General features: G+C 49.9%; 3 protein-coding genes across 6 annotated transcripts; 1 reads left to right on the forward strand and 2 right to left on the reverse strand.

Moving 5' to 3' along the window:
• Window positions 1-148: 148 nt before the first annotated feature.
• Window positions 149-5,646, reverse strand: LOC120901595 (protein transport protein Sec24D). Of its 2 annotated transcripts, none has more exons than XM_040309660.1 (8): window positions 5,413-5,646; window positions 5,077-5,257; window positions 4,273-4,986; window positions 2,812-4,209; window positions 2,574-2,742; window positions 1,896-2,492; window positions 1,623-1,816; window positions 149-1,554 (listed from the first exon to the last, which is right to left on the reverse strand). In XM_040309660.1, the coding sequence occupies exons 2-8, from the start codon at window positions 5,203-5,205 to the stop codon at window positions 1,411-1,413; spliced, it is 3,345 nt and encodes a 1,114-aa protein (XP_040165594.1). In that variant the 5' UTR covers window positions 5,206-5,257; window positions 5,413-5,646; the 3' UTR covers window positions 149-1,410. The 2 variants fall into 2 exon arrangements, with proteins under 2 accessions (XP_040165594.1, XP_040165595.1); XM_040309661.1 differs by having other exon boundaries at window positions 5,077-5,260.
• Window positions 5,647-5,882: 236 nt separating this feature from the next.
• Window positions 5,883-7,757, forward strand: LOC120900510 (peroxisomal biogenesis factor 19). 3 transcript variants are annotated; one of them, XM_040307596.1, is made up of 4 exons: window positions 5,883-6,039; window positions 6,120-6,323; window positions 6,461-6,605; window positions 6,698-7,757. In XM_040307596.1, the coding sequence occupies exons 2-4, from the start codon at window positions 6,257-6,259 to the stop codon at window positions 7,398-7,400; spliced, it is 915 nt and encodes a 304-aa protein (XP_040163530.1). In that variant the 5' UTR covers window positions 5,883-6,039; window positions 6,120-6,256; the 3' UTR covers window positions 7,401-7,757. The 3 variants fall into 3 exon arrangements, with proteins under 3 accessions (XP_040163530.1, XP_040163531.1, XP_040163529.1); XM_040307597.1 differs by having other exon boundaries at window positions 5,883-6,028; XM_040307595.1 differs by having other exon boundaries at window positions 5,883-6,323.
• A 752-nt stretch (window positions 7,758-8,509) lies between these two features.
• Window positions 8,510-16,594, reverse strand: LOC120900509 (ubiquitin carboxyl-terminal hydrolase 3-like). The gene is made up of 7 exons (XM_040307594.1): window positions 14,929-16,594; window positions 12,416-12,563; window positions 11,765-12,326; window positions 11,172-11,666; window positions 10,938-11,080; window positions 10,727-10,873; window positions 8,510-10,395 (listed from the first exon to the last, which is right to left on the reverse strand). The coding sequence occupies exons 1-7, from the start codon at window positions 15,179-15,181 to the stop codon at window positions 10,161-10,163; spliced, it is 1,983 nt and encodes a 660-aa protein (XP_040163528.1). The 5' UTR covers window positions 15,182-16,594; the 3' UTR covers window positions 8,510-10,160.
• Window positions 16,595-17,711: the final 1,117 nt, after the last annotated feature.

The raw sequence follows: 17,711 nt of genomic DNA on the forward strand, positions 1-17,711 counted from the left end.
TTCATATGACCCTACGACAAGTGCCTTACTGGCAGCGTTTCGATTAAATGTTATCGTAAATCTGCTAATATGTTAAATAATACCAATGAAATTTTAACAATCCTTGTCATCAGTCAACAATAACTGCCCAGAAACGCCCAATTGCACATAATAAAGGTACAGTATATATATATTTCGCTATTTATAATATTCCATTGGATTCATAAATTGATATCAACATACAATCTTACGAGCGTTCCGTGCAAACATCACCCTCCGTATGTGAATTCCGTTCCCGTGAGCGTGACCGTCGTATGCCGCTAGAGTAGCGTTCCGAATGAATGCTGACACGTGTAGCTCCTCAACTAATTCCGGAATCGCAACCACCAAACAACAAAACGGATACATTTTTTAATACAATTCGTTTTGCTGAACCATTGAATAGTGTTGATTAAATCAATTCGATTCCCTCCCTTAAGATACCTGGGGGCTGGTGAAAGCATACAGTTTGCTCTCTTTTTCTTAATTAAATATAACAAAATACAAAAAAAAGGCGCAATGGAAGAGATAAAGTAAAATGGAGACGATCCTACCGAGCCAAAGAGTTTAAATTGTTCTAAAACACCGACACGTATAACAAAACGAAAAACGAAAAAGAAAGGAAAGAACGAATAACTAATGTATATCATGGTCGTAAACTGTTTGCGTTTGCTGAGCAATCGGGAAAGGAAAGATGGGAATAGCACACTTACAAAGAAAACCCGACCACTGTGTAGTACCAAGTTCGGTTGCGGAGTGGTTTCTTTACCATCTGGCACCGAACGCGCGTCGGTAACGGTTTGCGCGGGTGCGACTCTGCGACACGCTAACGCCACCAACCGCTTCGCGCAAGCAATGAATTTGTTGCTGAGTGCGCGTCGAGTAATGCGCCACATTGTTTACCCGCTTCTCATCCTCCTCCTCCTGTTCTTCATCTTCCTCCAAAATGGTACCATCGGGGAGGGCTGCCACGTCACCATCAACGCCGCCGCCTTCGTCATCCTCCTCGTCCTCGTCGTAACGGGACGCGATGCGGCTCCCGACGTACCCTTCGCAGCGCGTTGTACTCATGAATTTGGAACGATTGTTGTTCGGTGGCACTGCACAACACGTGGCCGCTGCCATCGTATGGCTGAGCTCCCTTTGATACAGCGTGCGCACATTTCCGTTCGCGTCCTGCGCACTGCCAGGAGGGATGTAATTGGCCGGCGCAACGGCGGCAACAGTGTTGTTGTTCCTTGTAGTATTGTAAGTAGTGTTAGTAGTAGGTGCAGCAGCAGGGACGGTAACCGTGTTGCCGCTACCGGTATTGCTGTTATTAAATCTAAACCTTCCGCCCGAGAAAAAACTGCTCGCTAGTAGTGCGTTGCCATGGCTGCCGGTGTTGGCCAGCTAGCTCAGCATCTGTCGGATCTCTTTGTGCACGTGACAGAGGAAGTCAACGTAGCTGACGGAACCGTCGGTCGTGCCACGATCCTCGACCAGGAAGTGGCGCAGCACGCTCTCCAGCTTGTCGCGTTGCTTCACGAGCGTTAGCTGAAGAATCCGAAAAGAATTATATAAAAAAAGCCCCGAAGGTGAGAAGCTTTAGTTCACACACTTACCCGCATGCAGCGACGCTTCTGCTCCTGTATTTTGTCGACGATGCCGCGAATGCGCTTCGACAGAGGATTATCAAATACTGGCAAACCCGTACGATCGGTATCGACCTGCTGGGTGCACTGGGCCCCGAATACCGACTGCGTGAACTCGGGCGACAGTGACAATCCCAGCCACAAAAACATGTGAACACCGTTTTCTGTAAAAGCAAACAGACAGCCCCAACCGGAGTTAGTAAATGGGTTCATTTAACGCTCCATTCGCTCATTTCAACTCACCCAAAATATAGGCACCGTCCTCGTGCATCTTGTCGCCCGTGCAGCGGATGGCCGCCGGGATAGCGTCACCCTCGACGTTGACGTCGTGCAGCGGGATCAGGCGCGGATAGAAGTACTGCACCGAGGTGGGCAAATCCATGCTCATCACGTAGTAGATCACGTACGAACGGTCGTCGATCGAGATGTCCGACCCGCCGGAGAATGCATCGTTCTTTAGCAGGCAGTTCACGTACAGCGGGAGCAGCTTCATGCCCTCGGGCAGGATCAGCTGCCCGGACGAGGTCGGCGAGGCACAGTGCTTCCGGTAGCAGGCCAACAGCTGCACGGCCCGGTGCACGATCGCGTCCTTCACCGCCTTCGGGTTGTTGTCCATCAGCTTGGTCAGGCCCTGCTTGGCGAAGTAGAGCAGCGTCGTGTCCAGGTCGCAGCAGCGGAACAGATCCAGCAGCGAGGTGCACATCTTCAGGCTGAGGTTGTGGACGCGCAGCCGCCGCTGGCCGGAGCAGGACGTGTACAGCAGTGCCACCTGTATCAGCACCAGCTCGTCCGTCAGCTTGTCGTCGTGCTTAATTTCCACCGAGACGGACTTGTCGCAATCTGGAGGAGGGAAGGGTGGGTTTAGAAGGAAATCTCTTTGGTAAGCGGAAAACAAAATGTGGCTTCAAGAGGTAACCATACCAATGCTGGCAATTTCCATATCTTTCGTGTTCGACATGAAGAAGTGGCCGTAAAAGTCGGTTGGACGCACGCCGGTTGACGTACGGACGCGCATCACCGCATCGAACGCGATCGGGCGGGAAATGTTTTTCATCAAATCGTTCACCAACCGGGCACCATCAATATCCGCCTGGGAATTGAGAAGAAAATTTGAATTAACACACATTTTCCACTGTTACGGTGCCACTCATTTGCTCACCTGGAAGTAAGTGTACTTGTACACCTCGCCACCGGTCAAGCGTGCGACCTGCCCGATCGTGGCCAGATCGATGTACGCATTGTTGAACGCGAACAGATCGACCGAAACGCCCGCCCCGACACAGTCCTGCGCCAGCATGTTGTAAACGGTCGACTGCGGCGACAGCACCGTCTTCTCCTTGTCCGTGCCGAGCAGCTTCCGGTCGTCGCGTATCTTCAACTTGCCCGGCGCCTCCGCATTCGGCAGCGACGAGTGGAACACGTACAGCTTGCCCACGCACTCCGAAGCCTTCAGCGCTTCCAGTCCCGCCTGCAGCGCCGGCAGCAGAATCGTTTCCGTCTCGCGCGTATCGCCAAACATCTTCGGAATCTGCTCCATCAGCGCATCGATCACGGTGGCCGACTCTTCCGCATCGACCAGGAACCCATCGAGCAGGGGCATAAACATCTCCTGCAGATCGCCCACCACCATCATCTGCGGCTGGGCCAGCGAGCTCTTCAGGTTGTAGAAGTGGACCGAGCTGTTGTACGTGATGAAGCCCACCTTCATCGACGTGCGCTGCTGGTCCTGGTCGACCGGCAGCTGGCGGATGATGTTCCTCATCTGCGAGCACAGCAGCTGCACCAGCCCCGACTTGACGTTGTTGTACGACACGTCGATGAGGAACACCATCGCGGGCGGCTTCGGCGGCGTGTTGTTGCGGCAGTACTCCTTCGTCGCCATAAACTCGTACGTGCCGAGCACCAGCTCCGGCCGCTCGTACTTGTCCATCCGCTGGCCGGTGTGGTCCAGATGCTGGAAGTAGCCCTGCGGCACGTCCGTCGTCGCCTTGCAGAACTGGCACTGGAACCGGCGGCCCCCGTCGAGGAACTGCATCGTCGGGCAGATGTACGCCTTGCAGCGGATGCACCGGATCGGGCCCATCTCGCCAAAGTTCACGATCGGTATCGGCAGCTCGCCCTCGACCGTGCGCGCGAACGGCGAAATGATGAGCGAGAACGGCACCGCGCTCTGCTTCATCATGTCGGCCGTCTGCGGAATGTTGTACATCGTCGAGCGGACGAAGCGCGGGCTCGCATTGCCCTGGTCCTGCGTCACGAACTTGGTCGTCACGAGCGGGGGCAGCTGGCCGGGCTGGTTGGTGCAGAACACACCGCCACAGTTCTCCTGATTCTCCGCCATCACCTGGATCGGGTTGGGCATGCTTTCCGGATCGAGGCGCTTCTGCTGCGGCACCGGGGGCGGCGCGGGATAGTGACCGCCCATCATGCCAGGCCCTCCCTGATGGTAGGGTGGTTGTTGATGCATTTGCTGCTGCTGCTGCGGCTGCTGCAGCTGCTGCGGAGGTTGTCCGGGCATCGGAGGCATTTGGTTGTAGCCTGCTCCAGGCGGCATTTGCTGTTTTAGAAAAAAAAAATATTATAGAACTCTATAGACTTGTGGAAAGGTAGCTGAGCTTACATTATACCCTCTTGGTGGCATTTGGCCGCCCATTGGCGGCATTTGACCGGGCTGTGGTGGATATCCCTGTGGTTGCTGCGGCTGCTGCTGCGGTGGCTGCATCGGTTGCCCGGGCATCGGTGGTCCGGGATACTGTTGCTGTGGCTGAGCAGGCGCAGGGCCTCCAGGTGGTGCTCCATACGGCATGCCTTGCGTCTGGGGCGGTGCACCACCACCGGGAGGAAAGCCAGCCGGTGGCTGCTGCTGGAACGCAGCCGCCTGTGGTGGAAATTGTTGTCCGGGACGTGGTGGACCGCCGCCGGGTGCCGTCATAGGTGGCATGGGACCACCGAACTGCTGCCCTGTCGGTCCCGCAGGAGGCGGAGCAGCCATTGGATGGCCATTGGTTTGACCGTACCCACCGGCCGTGGGCATCGGCGGTCTGACAGCACCGGGCCCGGGTGGTCCCGACGGTCCATTGCTCATCATACCCGGTCCTGGTTGCTGCTGCTGCTGCTGCTGAGGTGCGGGAGGGTATGCACCCGGCATGGGGCCACCGGTCGACGGTGGACGTACCATAGGAGGCTGTTGGGTCGGAAAGGCCGCCGGTGGCGCACCCACACCCGGGCCATTCATGTTCGGTGGTCCCCCCATTTTTGGTGGACCCTGCGGCAGCTGTTGCTGAGGTGGCTGACCCGCCAAAGACATGTTCTGCATCTGATTAGCAAGCTGTTGCTGGTGGGTGGTGAAAACAAAAGAACAAAATCATACTGTGAGCGAATTTGCACAACGACAGAACCGTTTTCTTTTTCTTGCCATACATACATTGGGCTGTGCTCCGTTCATGCTTGGCATCGGACCTGGCGGAGGTGGTCCCGCCTGTGGTGCCACTTGCTGCTGCGGCTGTGGCCAACTTTGTGGCGGATACTGCCCGTACGCCAGTTGCGGATTCATACTGCTATGTTAATTGCTGGTTTAGTGTAGAACTTTACTCCTGAATTACAATCTGCTGCAAAGAATCACACGCACATTAATTTTTCCCACAAAGCATTGCACACCAATTGTGGATGGAAGCAGCGTCGCTCCAGCCACCCTTCCTAGCGGGGGCAACACATTTGCTGAGTTGGATCTTTTGGTCCCGCGGCATCTCCCCGAACTGACCTTTTGCTTTTCCTGCTGTTCAATTCCAGCGGCTGACCGCACCGACGCACACGAAACGAAAGCCCCACTAGAAGCAGACAAATAGCATAATTTTGTGTACACACAGTACGCGCCTATCCGACGACAAACTCCACGAGAGACAATAGAAAACCCTTTTTTTCCAAGCCGAACCGAGGAATTTTGTCGTTTTGCTGATATCCACGTACGTAAATGAAAGTGTCTATTTTGATTGTGTCACCGAGAACTGTCAACGGTGCCACGTAATTTAACGAAAGATTTCGCCCGCGCGTTTACCAGGGGTGGTGGAGTTCAGTTCTTGACACTTCGGCAACCCGATTATCCGGGGGTTTGTTTTTGATTTTCTCGCTCCCACGCTTTCTCGCTTGAACGACTGTTTGACAGCATGTGCCCTCTCGCTCGGGACAGTTGCGTGTGCGTATGCGTGTTCTCGCTCTTTCGCATTTGCACACAATGCCAAGTTGCACAATGCCCCCACATTGCCGGGTGTAAAGTCCAAAAGTTTACAATTAGCTAGAGATTGAATTACTTTTTGCCTGTTTTAGTTACAGCATAAACCGGCCACAATAAACAATCGCTATTTCATCATCACATTTTGGTGAGTCGCTGGTGAGTAAGTGGTGCAAAATTAGAGCAATAAAACGGTATTATTGAATGTTCTCCGAATCGCCATTCCCCCATCATCCCAGTGTGCAGTTCGTGGTCATAATAATATGAAGTGAAAATTGACGACAGCGAAAATATACATATGATTGCCGCATAATCTGTTTTCGGATCCCAGTAGCCGTACGTACTAAGTCGCTTTTAAAAAAAACACAAATAGGAAATGGCCGAATCAAAGAAACCAACCGAGGATGGCTCCCGGGACAAGGAGCTGGACGACCTGCTCGACAGTAAGTAATACAGCCGTATACTTCGCCAGCACTCGATACATCAGCCGATACCGGAAGTGCATGCAGGAGTGTGTGGGTTTGTGTGTAGATTATATAATATTTTCCCCCTTATTTCCGGCAACTCCCGAACGTCGCAGGCGCGCTCGAGGATTTCTCCAAACACAAAGCAGACCCCAAAAAGCCGGCCAAGAGCGAGGGCGGTGGTGCTAGCAGCTCGGGCGAACAGACCGTTCAGCACGAAGATCCGCCAACGGAGCAGCTTTGGAATGAAGAGTTTATGGAGTACCGTTATGGTTCCTATGACGCACACAAACAGAATGATGCCACATTGACTAACGCACTTTTCCCTCCCGTTTTTCAACCCCCTACTTTAGTCAGCAGGCGAAAATGTTCGAGCAGCACATGGCCGCCCTGTTCGGGGGTGGCGAAAAGGTGGACAGCGAACAGATCATGCTCGGCTTCCAGCGGATCGCCGAGGCGGCCGGTATGGCGGTGCGGGCGGAAGGACCGGCGGCGCCCGATGCGGAACCGTCGCCCGCCAACACGCTCGACCCCACGATCAGCCAAAGCATTAGCGACGCCCTGAAGGCGATGAGCGAGGGGCGGGAAAACCTGCAAACCCCGTTCAGCCCGGAGGACGTGGCCAACATGTTCGGCAACATTGACCTGAACGCGTCGGGCGAAAACAATGCCTTCCTGCCGTTCATGCAGAACATGATGCAGAGCCTGCTGTCGGCCGATGTGCTGCTGCCGAGCATGCGGGACCTCGTCGGCAAGTACCCGCAGTGGCTGGCGGAGCACTCGGCCACCCTGCCCAAGGAGGAGAAGGAGCGGTACGAGAAACAGCTGGCGCTGATGCAGGAAGTTTGCACCGAGCTCGAGAAGGAAACGCCCGACGACAGTGCGGAGGTGAAGAAGGAGCGGTTTCAGATCGTGCTGGAGAAGATGCAATCGATGCAGGACCTGGGCCAACCCCCGGCTGACCTGGTCGGTGATCTCGGTGGACCGGGCAATCTCAACCTGCCAACGCTAGATCCGTCGTCGTTTAGTGAGCAAAATCCCTGTCCGATCAGTTAACTTCGCGCGCATAAACAGTGGCCTGCTCGGATGTGACGCTGGGGTCGGTCGCTTCGTGGGGGGAATGAATGTGATGCTCCCCCTTACGGACACCTTTTTTGGTCGGTGTGATGGTGGTGTTGGCTTAACATTGCAGTCGTATTACCGGTATGCTGTGTGTTTTGGGTAGTGCGTAGGCTTTTGTTTGTTAGTTTTAATACCTTTTTTTTGTTTCTTTGGAGCCGATGAGGCCGAACAATATTCACGGTGTGCGTGCACCGTTGGACCGGGTTGCTTAAGCATTGTGTTACACTACACATACAAAAATAAAACAAAAAAACGCTGCAAGCGTTCGACGTAGCGCTGAACTGTAAAAAATCATTTCCATGGATTTAATTAATGTGAAAATTAATATCAAACATATTAGCTGTATTAGCTGTTTTTGCTCACATAATATTAAGTTTTTATTTTATCAGGTGTCGTTTCGTTTTGTTCGCTTTTCTTCCCTTAGTTTTGTGTTGCTTTGATATTTTGAAGAGAAAGACCTCAACACTAGCATTTTAAGGAGTTTTACTTCATTTATAATATAAATCCCGGGCTTAGGAGATGCGTGTTATTTTTTTTATTCTTCTCCTTCTTCCATACCGTCCCTAACAAGTGTACACGGGGGTGTTGGGTGGATTTATTGAGTATGCATCTAATAGCTAAGTTTACCTTTTTTTTTAGGTAAAAAATTACGTTTTACCATTTCCTATTGTACCGTGTGTCCTCTCAGTCTCCGGCAAAGATTATAGATTATAAAACATTTGACTTTTGCATAGCTCTTTCTCCCAACTTTTCCGCTTTGAACATTTGTGTGTAACACAGCTGTGAGAGCTGTGATTTTTCGTACTAACACTGCTCCTATCGTTTGGGTATGTGTAACTAACTTGTTCTCTCTCTCTATACCAAGATTCGTTGCAACATTTACACGTTGTTCTAACACGCCTAGAGTGTTGCTAACTGCTGCTATCTTCTGTTTGCTTTCACATTTGTGAGCAGTTTAATGAAGTGTGAGTGATTTTTGTTTTAATTTCTGATTTGGTGAGAAATTATCATTATTAGTTGATAGTTTTACGTAGTTTCTTTCGTTTTTTTTTGTTTTTACTGTTTGATAGTGTTTTTTTATTTGGAGTTTTTTTTTCTCTTGAATTTTCATTGCACACAGAAGGATTTGGAAAAAAGTAAATTCCTCTTTAGTGGTATATCTTACGGAAAATAAGGGCGAAAGGTTAGTGCCGGGTTAATGATTGATGGATTTTAGTTATTGCCGTAAAAGATTACCATTATGAGAAGCAGAAGAAACAAACAGAGCTAATCGAACTGATCTTTTTTTAAACATCACAATAATTCGGCGGCCTCTTTGAGAATCTTAAATATAAATTATTATATGTTTAAAATATATGCATGCTTAGAACTAACGCCATACTGCCTTTATATCATGTATAATTATGTGTGTGTGTGCTGTGTGTAGTGTGCACAAAACTGCACATTACAAGTTTTTTGTTGTTGCAAATATTGTTCTTGCTTTGCCTGTTGATTCATTTCCCATTCAGTTTTGTATGCAACTACCACACCGCACTACGGCTGTAAGCTCTTTTCAGCACGAAAAGATTAGCATTTGTTTCCTGTTCAAACTTACACAAAACTAAAATGCAGCTGTTTATCACATATCAAATCCATTATCTTAAAACAAAAGAGAAAAGACTTAACGTAGAACGAACGTGTTTGCATGCAAAGGAGGTCCCCTTATATGTTTTGTTCATTACACAAGAATGCAATCGTAAAATGAACGTGAGTTGAGTGGGAGAAATACTAATAAATGGAAAAAGATAGAGGAAAGAAAAGCAACAACTGGCGGCAGCAAGGCCTAAATTAGTTGTTTAAATCTAAAAAAGAAATAGTATAGGAAATACCACGCAATTTGAAGCAGGGCTAGTACATAGAAGAAAACAAATACCACTGGGCATAAGGTAGTGGTGTTTGAGTCGAACGGATTGGAGGGGGGGAGGGGTTGGGGGTTTGAACGATTAGATTCATCGCAATTTGCTTGAAAGATGGAAAAAACAGGAGATGTAGCACAACACAACGTTGTTTCAGTAAAATGAAAGGATCTCTCCGTTTTACTCCCACCGTACGATTTGCAACTGTATCCTAAACTATTATTAAATTTTACAATTATACATATCTATTATTTTATACATTTTTTCTCCCTCTCTCTCTCTCTCTCTCTCTGTCTCTCTTTCATTCTTCCCATTCTCACCGCAATAGTTTGCTCAGTTAATGCTTTCGCCGTTTGTGCGCGCCTTTATATCTGTTCTTTTTGTTTTAACTATTTTTGTTTCTTTTAACCTCTCAGTAGCAAAACATAAGTTTTGAAAATTTATTGCATTTTAAGATCCATTTCCCCTTGTGCGGGGAACAGAACCAAAGATGGAACTAATAGCACGACTAATAGTGTCCATCACACACATCCCCAAAAAAACACACACACAGGTGAGACACATTCCGGTTGAAAGCTCCTACACAAACTTAAACCAATTCGTCACCACATCACATTCAAACTAAACTTTATCCTTATCGATCGGTCGCTGTCGTTTTGCCAAAGCAAGCACAGCACTTGCGCAAAAGCAAACCCACGTGCGCAACCCCGCGCACGCGCGTAGCGCACAGCGGATCGTGTCATCAGTCAGCTTAAACGGTTACGGAGTTGTAATCAGTCTTGAACGAAATAACTTAATCTCAGGACAACGACGACGACGACGACGACTGGTGGTTGGCTGGTGCGGCACCTGGCGCCGCGCCGCCGATCGTGGACAATCGGTTGGCATTCGTCGGATCGCGCTTGATGTAGAACAGGATGTACGGTTTGCATTCGGCCACCGCCGTGCTGCTTACCTCCTTCACCGTGTGATCGTTGAAGTGCATCCACACACCGTTGTTGATGGCAAAGGACGTGTAATGGCCGCAGCTCGAGCTGAAGAGAAAGGTGAGCAATTATGTTTTTGTTATTTTTTTTTTGTTACAGGATTTTCCAGGGGTTCTCATCGTTGTGGGACACTTCCTTGACTATTTCTTAGGGGAAGCAAACGTCAAATAATGGGAATTGGACTCTATGGCCCTTTATGGACAGGCTTCTTGGAAATTCCAGTTGGATTTGTCCAACAAGGGAGCTATAGCGTCCAATTCCCATTACATTCAGTTCATTTCAAATACGAAAAAGTCAATAAAGAGTCCCACAGCTATGAGAACTGCTGGAAAATTCTGTAAATAAATGCACACATCCACACACACACATAGCAACGTACCCATTGCCGTGGTGCACGATAACGGCGGCTAGGTCGTAGATGTTGCAGCTGGAATTCGATCGCCTCGTTTCGGGGCCGTTGTTAAGCACAAACTGCGACATATCGAGCGCGTTGATGGGGAATGCTATTCTCAGGTCAATCTTTGTTCTACAAGTGGCAAAAACAAAAAGTAATTTGCATGTTTTTTTTGCAATTAAAATGCCCATTTTACCTGTAAAAGTTGTTCCACCGGAACCGTTTTATGTGCAAGCACAACACATTCGGCAGCCGACGTATCCAGAAGCGTTTCGTCGACTTCTGCTTGCACTTGCACGAGTTGCAGTAGTATAGCTCGGTTTCCGCCAATTCTTCCACCTGAAAGTGGGATATTAAACGTGAGATTGCTGCCATTTTCACACAAACAAAAAAAAAACGCATTCCAGCGCAGTGACCCCCTTAAACGCACCTCGGTGAAGCTGGAAAGACAGTCGGAAATGTGACACACTGGTGCCGCACCACCACCACCATCCGCCCCATTTGTACCGTCCGCACCGTGCTCTTTGCTGTAGTACTTCTCCGGAATGTCTAGCGATAGGTCGAGGAATGGGTCGTGCTTTTTGCTCTCCATGCCGCAGATCAGACAGCGCACCTCGCTCTGCAGCACGCCGCCGAACACGTTCGTCACGATCGAGTTGCGGCCCTTCGCCTGCAGGTGGCTCAGCCCCGACACGTTGTAGGGGTTTTTGTGCTCGCCCGACTTCGGCCCGCCCAGCTCGACCGGGAACGACACCTGCTGCAGCTCCGTGTGCAGCCGGTCGAGCATGTAGCGCAGAAACTCGTGCGCATCGTGCTGCCGGTGGCCGCGGAACTGCGGCACCACCTTCCAGATGACCAGAAACAAGCACTCCGGCGAGATGGCGCTCTTCGACCCGTCCCCGCCCTGGCTTAGGTTGAGTAGGACCTGTGACAGAGAAAAAAAAATAAGGAGGGAACCACGAAAAGGCATTAATATTTGTTCTTCAACGCCCGCAATCTCTTCATCAGCAGCCGTTTGCAGACCTTGCGCAGCTCCTCGACCACAAACACGTCGTCCATCGTTTCCTTCATGCTGCGCGAATGGTACGCCTTCTGCTTGTGCTTCATCTCCAGCGCGGGCATCGTGTTGAAGTAGCAGCTAAACTCCTGTATGTTGCTGAGCGACTGTAATACTGAGTTCATGAAGCAGGTGTTGCCAAGGTTGCGCAATCCGACGACCCGCCGCTGCGACTTCCGCTTCGCCGTGGTCGCACCGTTTTCGCTGTTGCTGTCGTTCGATATCGTGCGCTTGCGGGGCCGCAACTTGCGCGAGCTGACGGCGGCGGTGCTGCTCGCGGTGGCCGCTGAAGGGGCGGGCACCAGCGCGGCCGGCGACGGTTCCTCCCAGCCGGAATCGCTCGACGAGGACGTGCTGCTGGCCGTTTCCTGCGTCGATTTGGACGAGCTGATCTCCTCCAGCGTGGAGGACGTCTCGGAGATTGTGTCCAGCTGGTCAGCGACGCCGGTGGCATCCTTCAGCTCTTGCCGCAGCTCCTCCAGCGCATTGTCGTCGGTGTCGTTTATCACAAACTCGTCACACTTGTAGCTACAATGCGCGGCGGAGAATGGGAAAAAAGCCGTTAGATAGGGTTTTTTTTGTTGCTTTGTTTCGGTTTTCTGTCAAGTCAAACTTACCAAAACACGGACTGGTTCGATGTGTTCATGCAAATGTTGTGATTTTGGTGCGCGTTCGAATGCTTCAGCGCGTGGCCGTTGTCGTAGCGACCGCACAGTACCGCACCGCACTGTAAGCACATCCAGCTGTCTTTGCTGATGGAGCATTCTATGGAGGGAAAAATGAAAAAAAAACGACAAAAATAAAGCCAGTGTCAATAAAATAGCATATTTTATATTGTTATTTAAGCAAAAAAATTTATGGAAACACTCCCAGAACAAAAAATTCCCCGCTTTTTGGGTTGAAAGATCAAATGGTTTTAGATACTTCTACGGCCAAATTTAAAAAAAATGTATTACACCACTTTAAAAATAGTGCTCCAATTTCAATACTTATCCGCGGGCCTCTATCGCGCCCAGACCACACGAAAGTAACCCACACACACACGCACACACACATAATCCAACGTAGCCGTAGTAAGCATTGCTTTGGGCTGGCTCGGCTTGCGTTACGCGCTATAGGGCATACGCACACAGCCACACACTCGCCGGCACACGCAAGCAGAATATATGCTCAGGTAGAGTAAACCTGTATAACGCGTTTTTGGCTGGATACAGACAAACAGGGGATGATGCTTCCAAGGGGTCGAAGAGAGCAAGAGGGAAAGAGCGAGAAGGCACGGAAGGGCGATGCGGTGGTGTACGCCTTTACAAAAGATTCACCACCACCACCAGCACCGCCACCGACCATCGGCCAACCAAGTTCATCATTTCTTTCGCTTCTCATTATCAATTCGTTCTGGCTGGCGCGTGAAGAAGAGCAAAGAGAGCAGAGCATGGCCGATGGCCTTCTGCACCCAGCACCCCTCTCCCGTGCGCCTGTGGCCCGGCAGACCGCAGGCTACACCGCACTGCGAGGTAATTATGGATACACAGCCACAGCCCGCCGCAGTGACTGATTTGGCCATGAATGTTTTGCTATTGCATGCTATGAATGGGATGCAGCGCGCATGATGATGATGATGATGGTGAAGAAGATGGTGATGCAGTGCATTGAGCAGCATAGACGCAACATGGGGGATGGTTGCCGGGGTGCTGTGCGGTGGACTTTATATTTCCTTGGCAGCTCCACATGCGGCCACAGAAGTTGAATCCGACAGGAGCAGCCAAACACTGCTGCACCATTGCGCGCGTTTCGTGCTGATGCACATCGAGCAAGCACAGATAATGGCTAAAAATATGCATTTCATATCCTCGGATGTAGTGCTTCCCCCTCCTTGCACTGGGACAAGAAAGTCCCGTGCGGTGTTGCTCGGAGGGAGGTGAAACCCTCAAATACGCTAACATGTCCGCCTACGCGAGGGACTGAAAAAAGCCCTTTTTGCAAACACGCGCTTGCCAAGAGGCAAGAAGATAATTGGATCGCCAATCGAACCGCCAGAGGGAGAACGAAAAAGAGAGAGAGAGAGAGCGAGAGGGTCAGGCTAAAGCGCATTATTTTGCACCTCCAATTATCTACGTTGTTTTGCCCGGGGTAGCAAAAGGGCTCCTCTACAACAACGCAGCCAAGGGTTTGGGCGCGTGCCTTTCTCTCTTTCTCTCTCCCTCTCTCTAGCTCTAGAAGATAGGTAAGAGCAGAGTGACAGGAGGAGAAAAAAGGGACACACACACAAGAAGGAGTAATAAATTTGACGTGTGATGTAATATCGATTTTTTGTTTACCCCTTAGCTAGTATGCGGCGGCTCCAACCTTCACCCCCCTTTCTATTGCAGGGTTTCTCTCTAGACGGGTGAAAACCTTACCCGAAAATAGGACAATTCTGTGAAATACATTTCCAATGGTAGCTCGAATGACATAGGCCCGCTGTGCAACAAACAACAACGACACAAAATTGAAATAGAATTTTACGAAAACTGCACGGTAAGCGAATTAGATTGAGCTCGCTTCACAAACCCTGCAATGGGTAAAGTGCGATGAACGAGGTGGTGAGGGGAGTGAAGGTTGTGGATGATAAGACCAACCAGACGGGTTGATGTGTAGGAAGTGTGTGTTAGCCAAAAAAAAAAACATTAATATTCCAAAAAGCTCCACAAATTTCGTGAACGTGCCGCTGATATGGTGAAGGACATCATTTGCTCGACCCGTTTTTCGTTTTTTTTCGCTTCTTTTACATCGCGACTGACATGTCTACACAAACACACGCGCACACACACACACATACACACATACACTTCACCCTGATATAGAGGGGGTTGGTTGCGCTTCTTAACCCCGCTCTCCCTTGTTGTTCGCCTTTTTGTTTCGCTTTTGCACACACACACACTTCCTCGCGAACGTGCCACTCTCTCTACCCTTCCGCCGTCCCTTGGGCTGCGACGATTATTACTACGTTTTATCCACCTGGCAGACCCCATCCTCCATCCTCATCCTCATCATCGGGGAGCTCGAGGTGGGCAGTTTAGATAACACACAACTAATCGCGTGGATACGTGCGTCGTGCGGTGTGTCACCATCTCACTGCGGATAGCATTACCTGTACATTTCCACTGCTTTGACGATGCTGCTGCGGCCGATGACGCAGTAGAGGCGACCGTGAGAACAGTGGCCGGACTAGCAGCAGCGGTTACTACGTCGGACAGTGCTACCGCATCGGATACGTTCGATGCTCTCGTCGTTGTGAGGGTGACGGCGGCGGAAGCACTGATGCTGCTGCTGCCACTGCTCTTCACAGACCGGATCGATTCCCTGCCGAGACCAACGTTATTGACGATGTGGGGACAATCCATTGCCACCGACGGACACCGGGCAAGCACCGCAGTGCTCGGGCCGTTCGGATGCGGTTGCTCTGTAGCCTGCCTTCCTGCGGGGTGTACGACGGAGACCCACACACACACACACACACACACACACACACAGGGAGCGTACCTGTGTGTGTGTGTTGCTAAGGGTTTCGCGACAAAGTTAGCCGTGCCGTCGTTCTGGGCCGCAGAACACACCACGATGACACGGGGGGGGGCTGCTTCGCTGTTGGGTGAATCCGCGCTTATGAAACTGCCGCCTGTGACGGTGACGGCGTGCAAGTGCTCCTCCGCTGCACACTCTTCGCTTTTCAGCCGTTCCGTTTCACCGTTTGTTTTTTGCACACAACACCTTTGGGATGATTTTCGAGTTGGGGGGGGGGGGGATTTCTTTTTTGGTTTGCCCTTTCAGTAGCACCGAACGGTGGCAGCTGCGGAAGCGTATTGCGTGCGCGTACGATGCCTCGGTCACTCGCCCGACATGTGGAAACCTTCTTACTCTAGCACTGTTTGCATCCGTATGGCCGCCCCCAGAATGGTGCACAGGGGTGGAGGAAGAAGGTCACGGGAGTGAAGGGATTTTTATTTCTGGTGAGCGAAAAGGGAAAATGGTGTACGGGGCCCGCCCGTACCTTTTCCGCCGTTCTGCTACTGTACCCTTCGGATGCGCTTCTTCCGGATACGGGAAGGATCGGGATGAAGGGAGAGGTTCGGGGTGGAAGGAGCTACTGTTTGGCGAAAAACAGGGATTCGCTGCAGCGCCTACACCTTGCTAGACACTTCTACTTTTTCCTGCTGTTTCATCACTTTCGTCCCCGTCGCACTCGCACTCGGGCCAACTCGGCCTGTCACCTTCTTCTTCGCTTGGCGACGACGTCGAATCAATCTCGCTTCAATTAGATCTCCGTGTATTAGCACACACAGCACCAGCACAGCGCACGGACAAGCCTAGCATCAGCCAAAGCAGCGCTTTTTTTTGTTGGCCTATGCCCGAGAAACTCCGCACACACACGCACACACGGTAGTAGCGAGCTGATTTGGTGGTGCGTGCGTATAAATTTCCAGCGCCGTCGTTCGTAACGTTCGAAAACTCGCGCTGGTAGCAATAAAAAAAGAACAGCCGAGTCGAGCAGGCCTCTCCACTCGGTAGCAAAGTACGGTTTGAAAGCACACACACACACACACACACACACACACACACACACACACGCACACGCACACACTCGCGGACGCTTCTAGAGAAGGGGGCCAAAGTTGTGCGTCGTGTGCGTACCTTTGATGGTGTGTTGTTTTTGCTCATATGGTACGTTCTGACTGGCCTTAAGCGCTGTCTACACGGAGAAGCCTCGACTGGACGAGATAGAAATCACCAAATGCTAATGCACCGTTGATCGGAGTTTGATTGAACTGGTACGACGGTAACATACACTTAAGTTAGATGAAACGGTAGAAAAATATGGGAATGTTTCACATTTTGATAAGCAGAGATATGGTTGAAAAGTAGATCGGTCGCAACTTGTGCGGTGGATACAGTGCTTAATAGGGGGAATGACTTTAAATGTCAAAGGAGGCAAGAAAATTGTACACAACTATCATCTGTCAAGATAATTAATGCGCAGGGCTGATTCACGCCTTCAAATTAACCGGCAATAAATAATGAAGCAAACATTACTAATTTTGCTTTCTCTGAACACTAAAACATGTAGTCCATTGTATTTTCTTAACATTATTTCGTTTCAAAGATCGAAAATGCACCATATTTTTAAGCTTGTTTTAAGCCCGTGTCTGTGCTCCATCGCATGCGATTTTATCGCACGTGCTGTCAAACGCTTTTTCGTATAATATTGCAATTATTTGGATGATTTTAATAATATAATGATTATGAAAAATTAAGTTGAGATTGTTCCTACAAAACACCTCACATTTAGTTTGACAGATACAATCGGATGCGGCGTCCGACGAATTCAAATTTTTTTGATTCCGTCGTACGACGAAATCGCACGTCCGACGTTATCTGTCAAATTCCATATAAAATTTTGACAGGCCTTCCGATAAAATCGTATCCGATGGAGCACAGACACGGGCCTTAAGTAAATATACAATGTCAAGACATTTTTGTACAGACTGTTCTCGAATTATGCGGTTCTCGACTTAAGCTCGAGATTAAGCTTAAATGACTGGAAAATCAAATATCCATTGAAAAAAAAAAACGAAAGCTCCATAGCTTCATTGGTTTGCTCAATGGATGGCGTATTATAAATCATCATTATATTGCTGTCCTTTTCTTGCAATGTGTTTCGACAAATTTCATCTAATCATGACCTATATAGCCTTCTACCTATCCGAGCAAAAATCTATATGAATGGTCGTGTGGTCAGATGCTTGGGTATCAACACCAACGACCATTATTCTAATCTCACTTGATTCAGTGCTGGTGGTTTTCATTGAAGTTTAGTATTTTAACAATCGTATTGCCGTTCTAGTTCTAGCGATGAATAACTTCAATGCGAAACCATTC

The sequence above is a fragment of the Anopheles arabiensis genome, chromosome 3 (assembly GCF_016920715.1).
Source record: "Anopheles arabiensis isolate DONGOLA chromosome 3, AaraD3, whole genome shotgun sequence".
Classification (NCBI taxonomy): Eukaryota; Metazoa; Arthropoda; class Insecta; order Diptera; family Culicidae; genus Anopheles; species Anopheles arabiensis.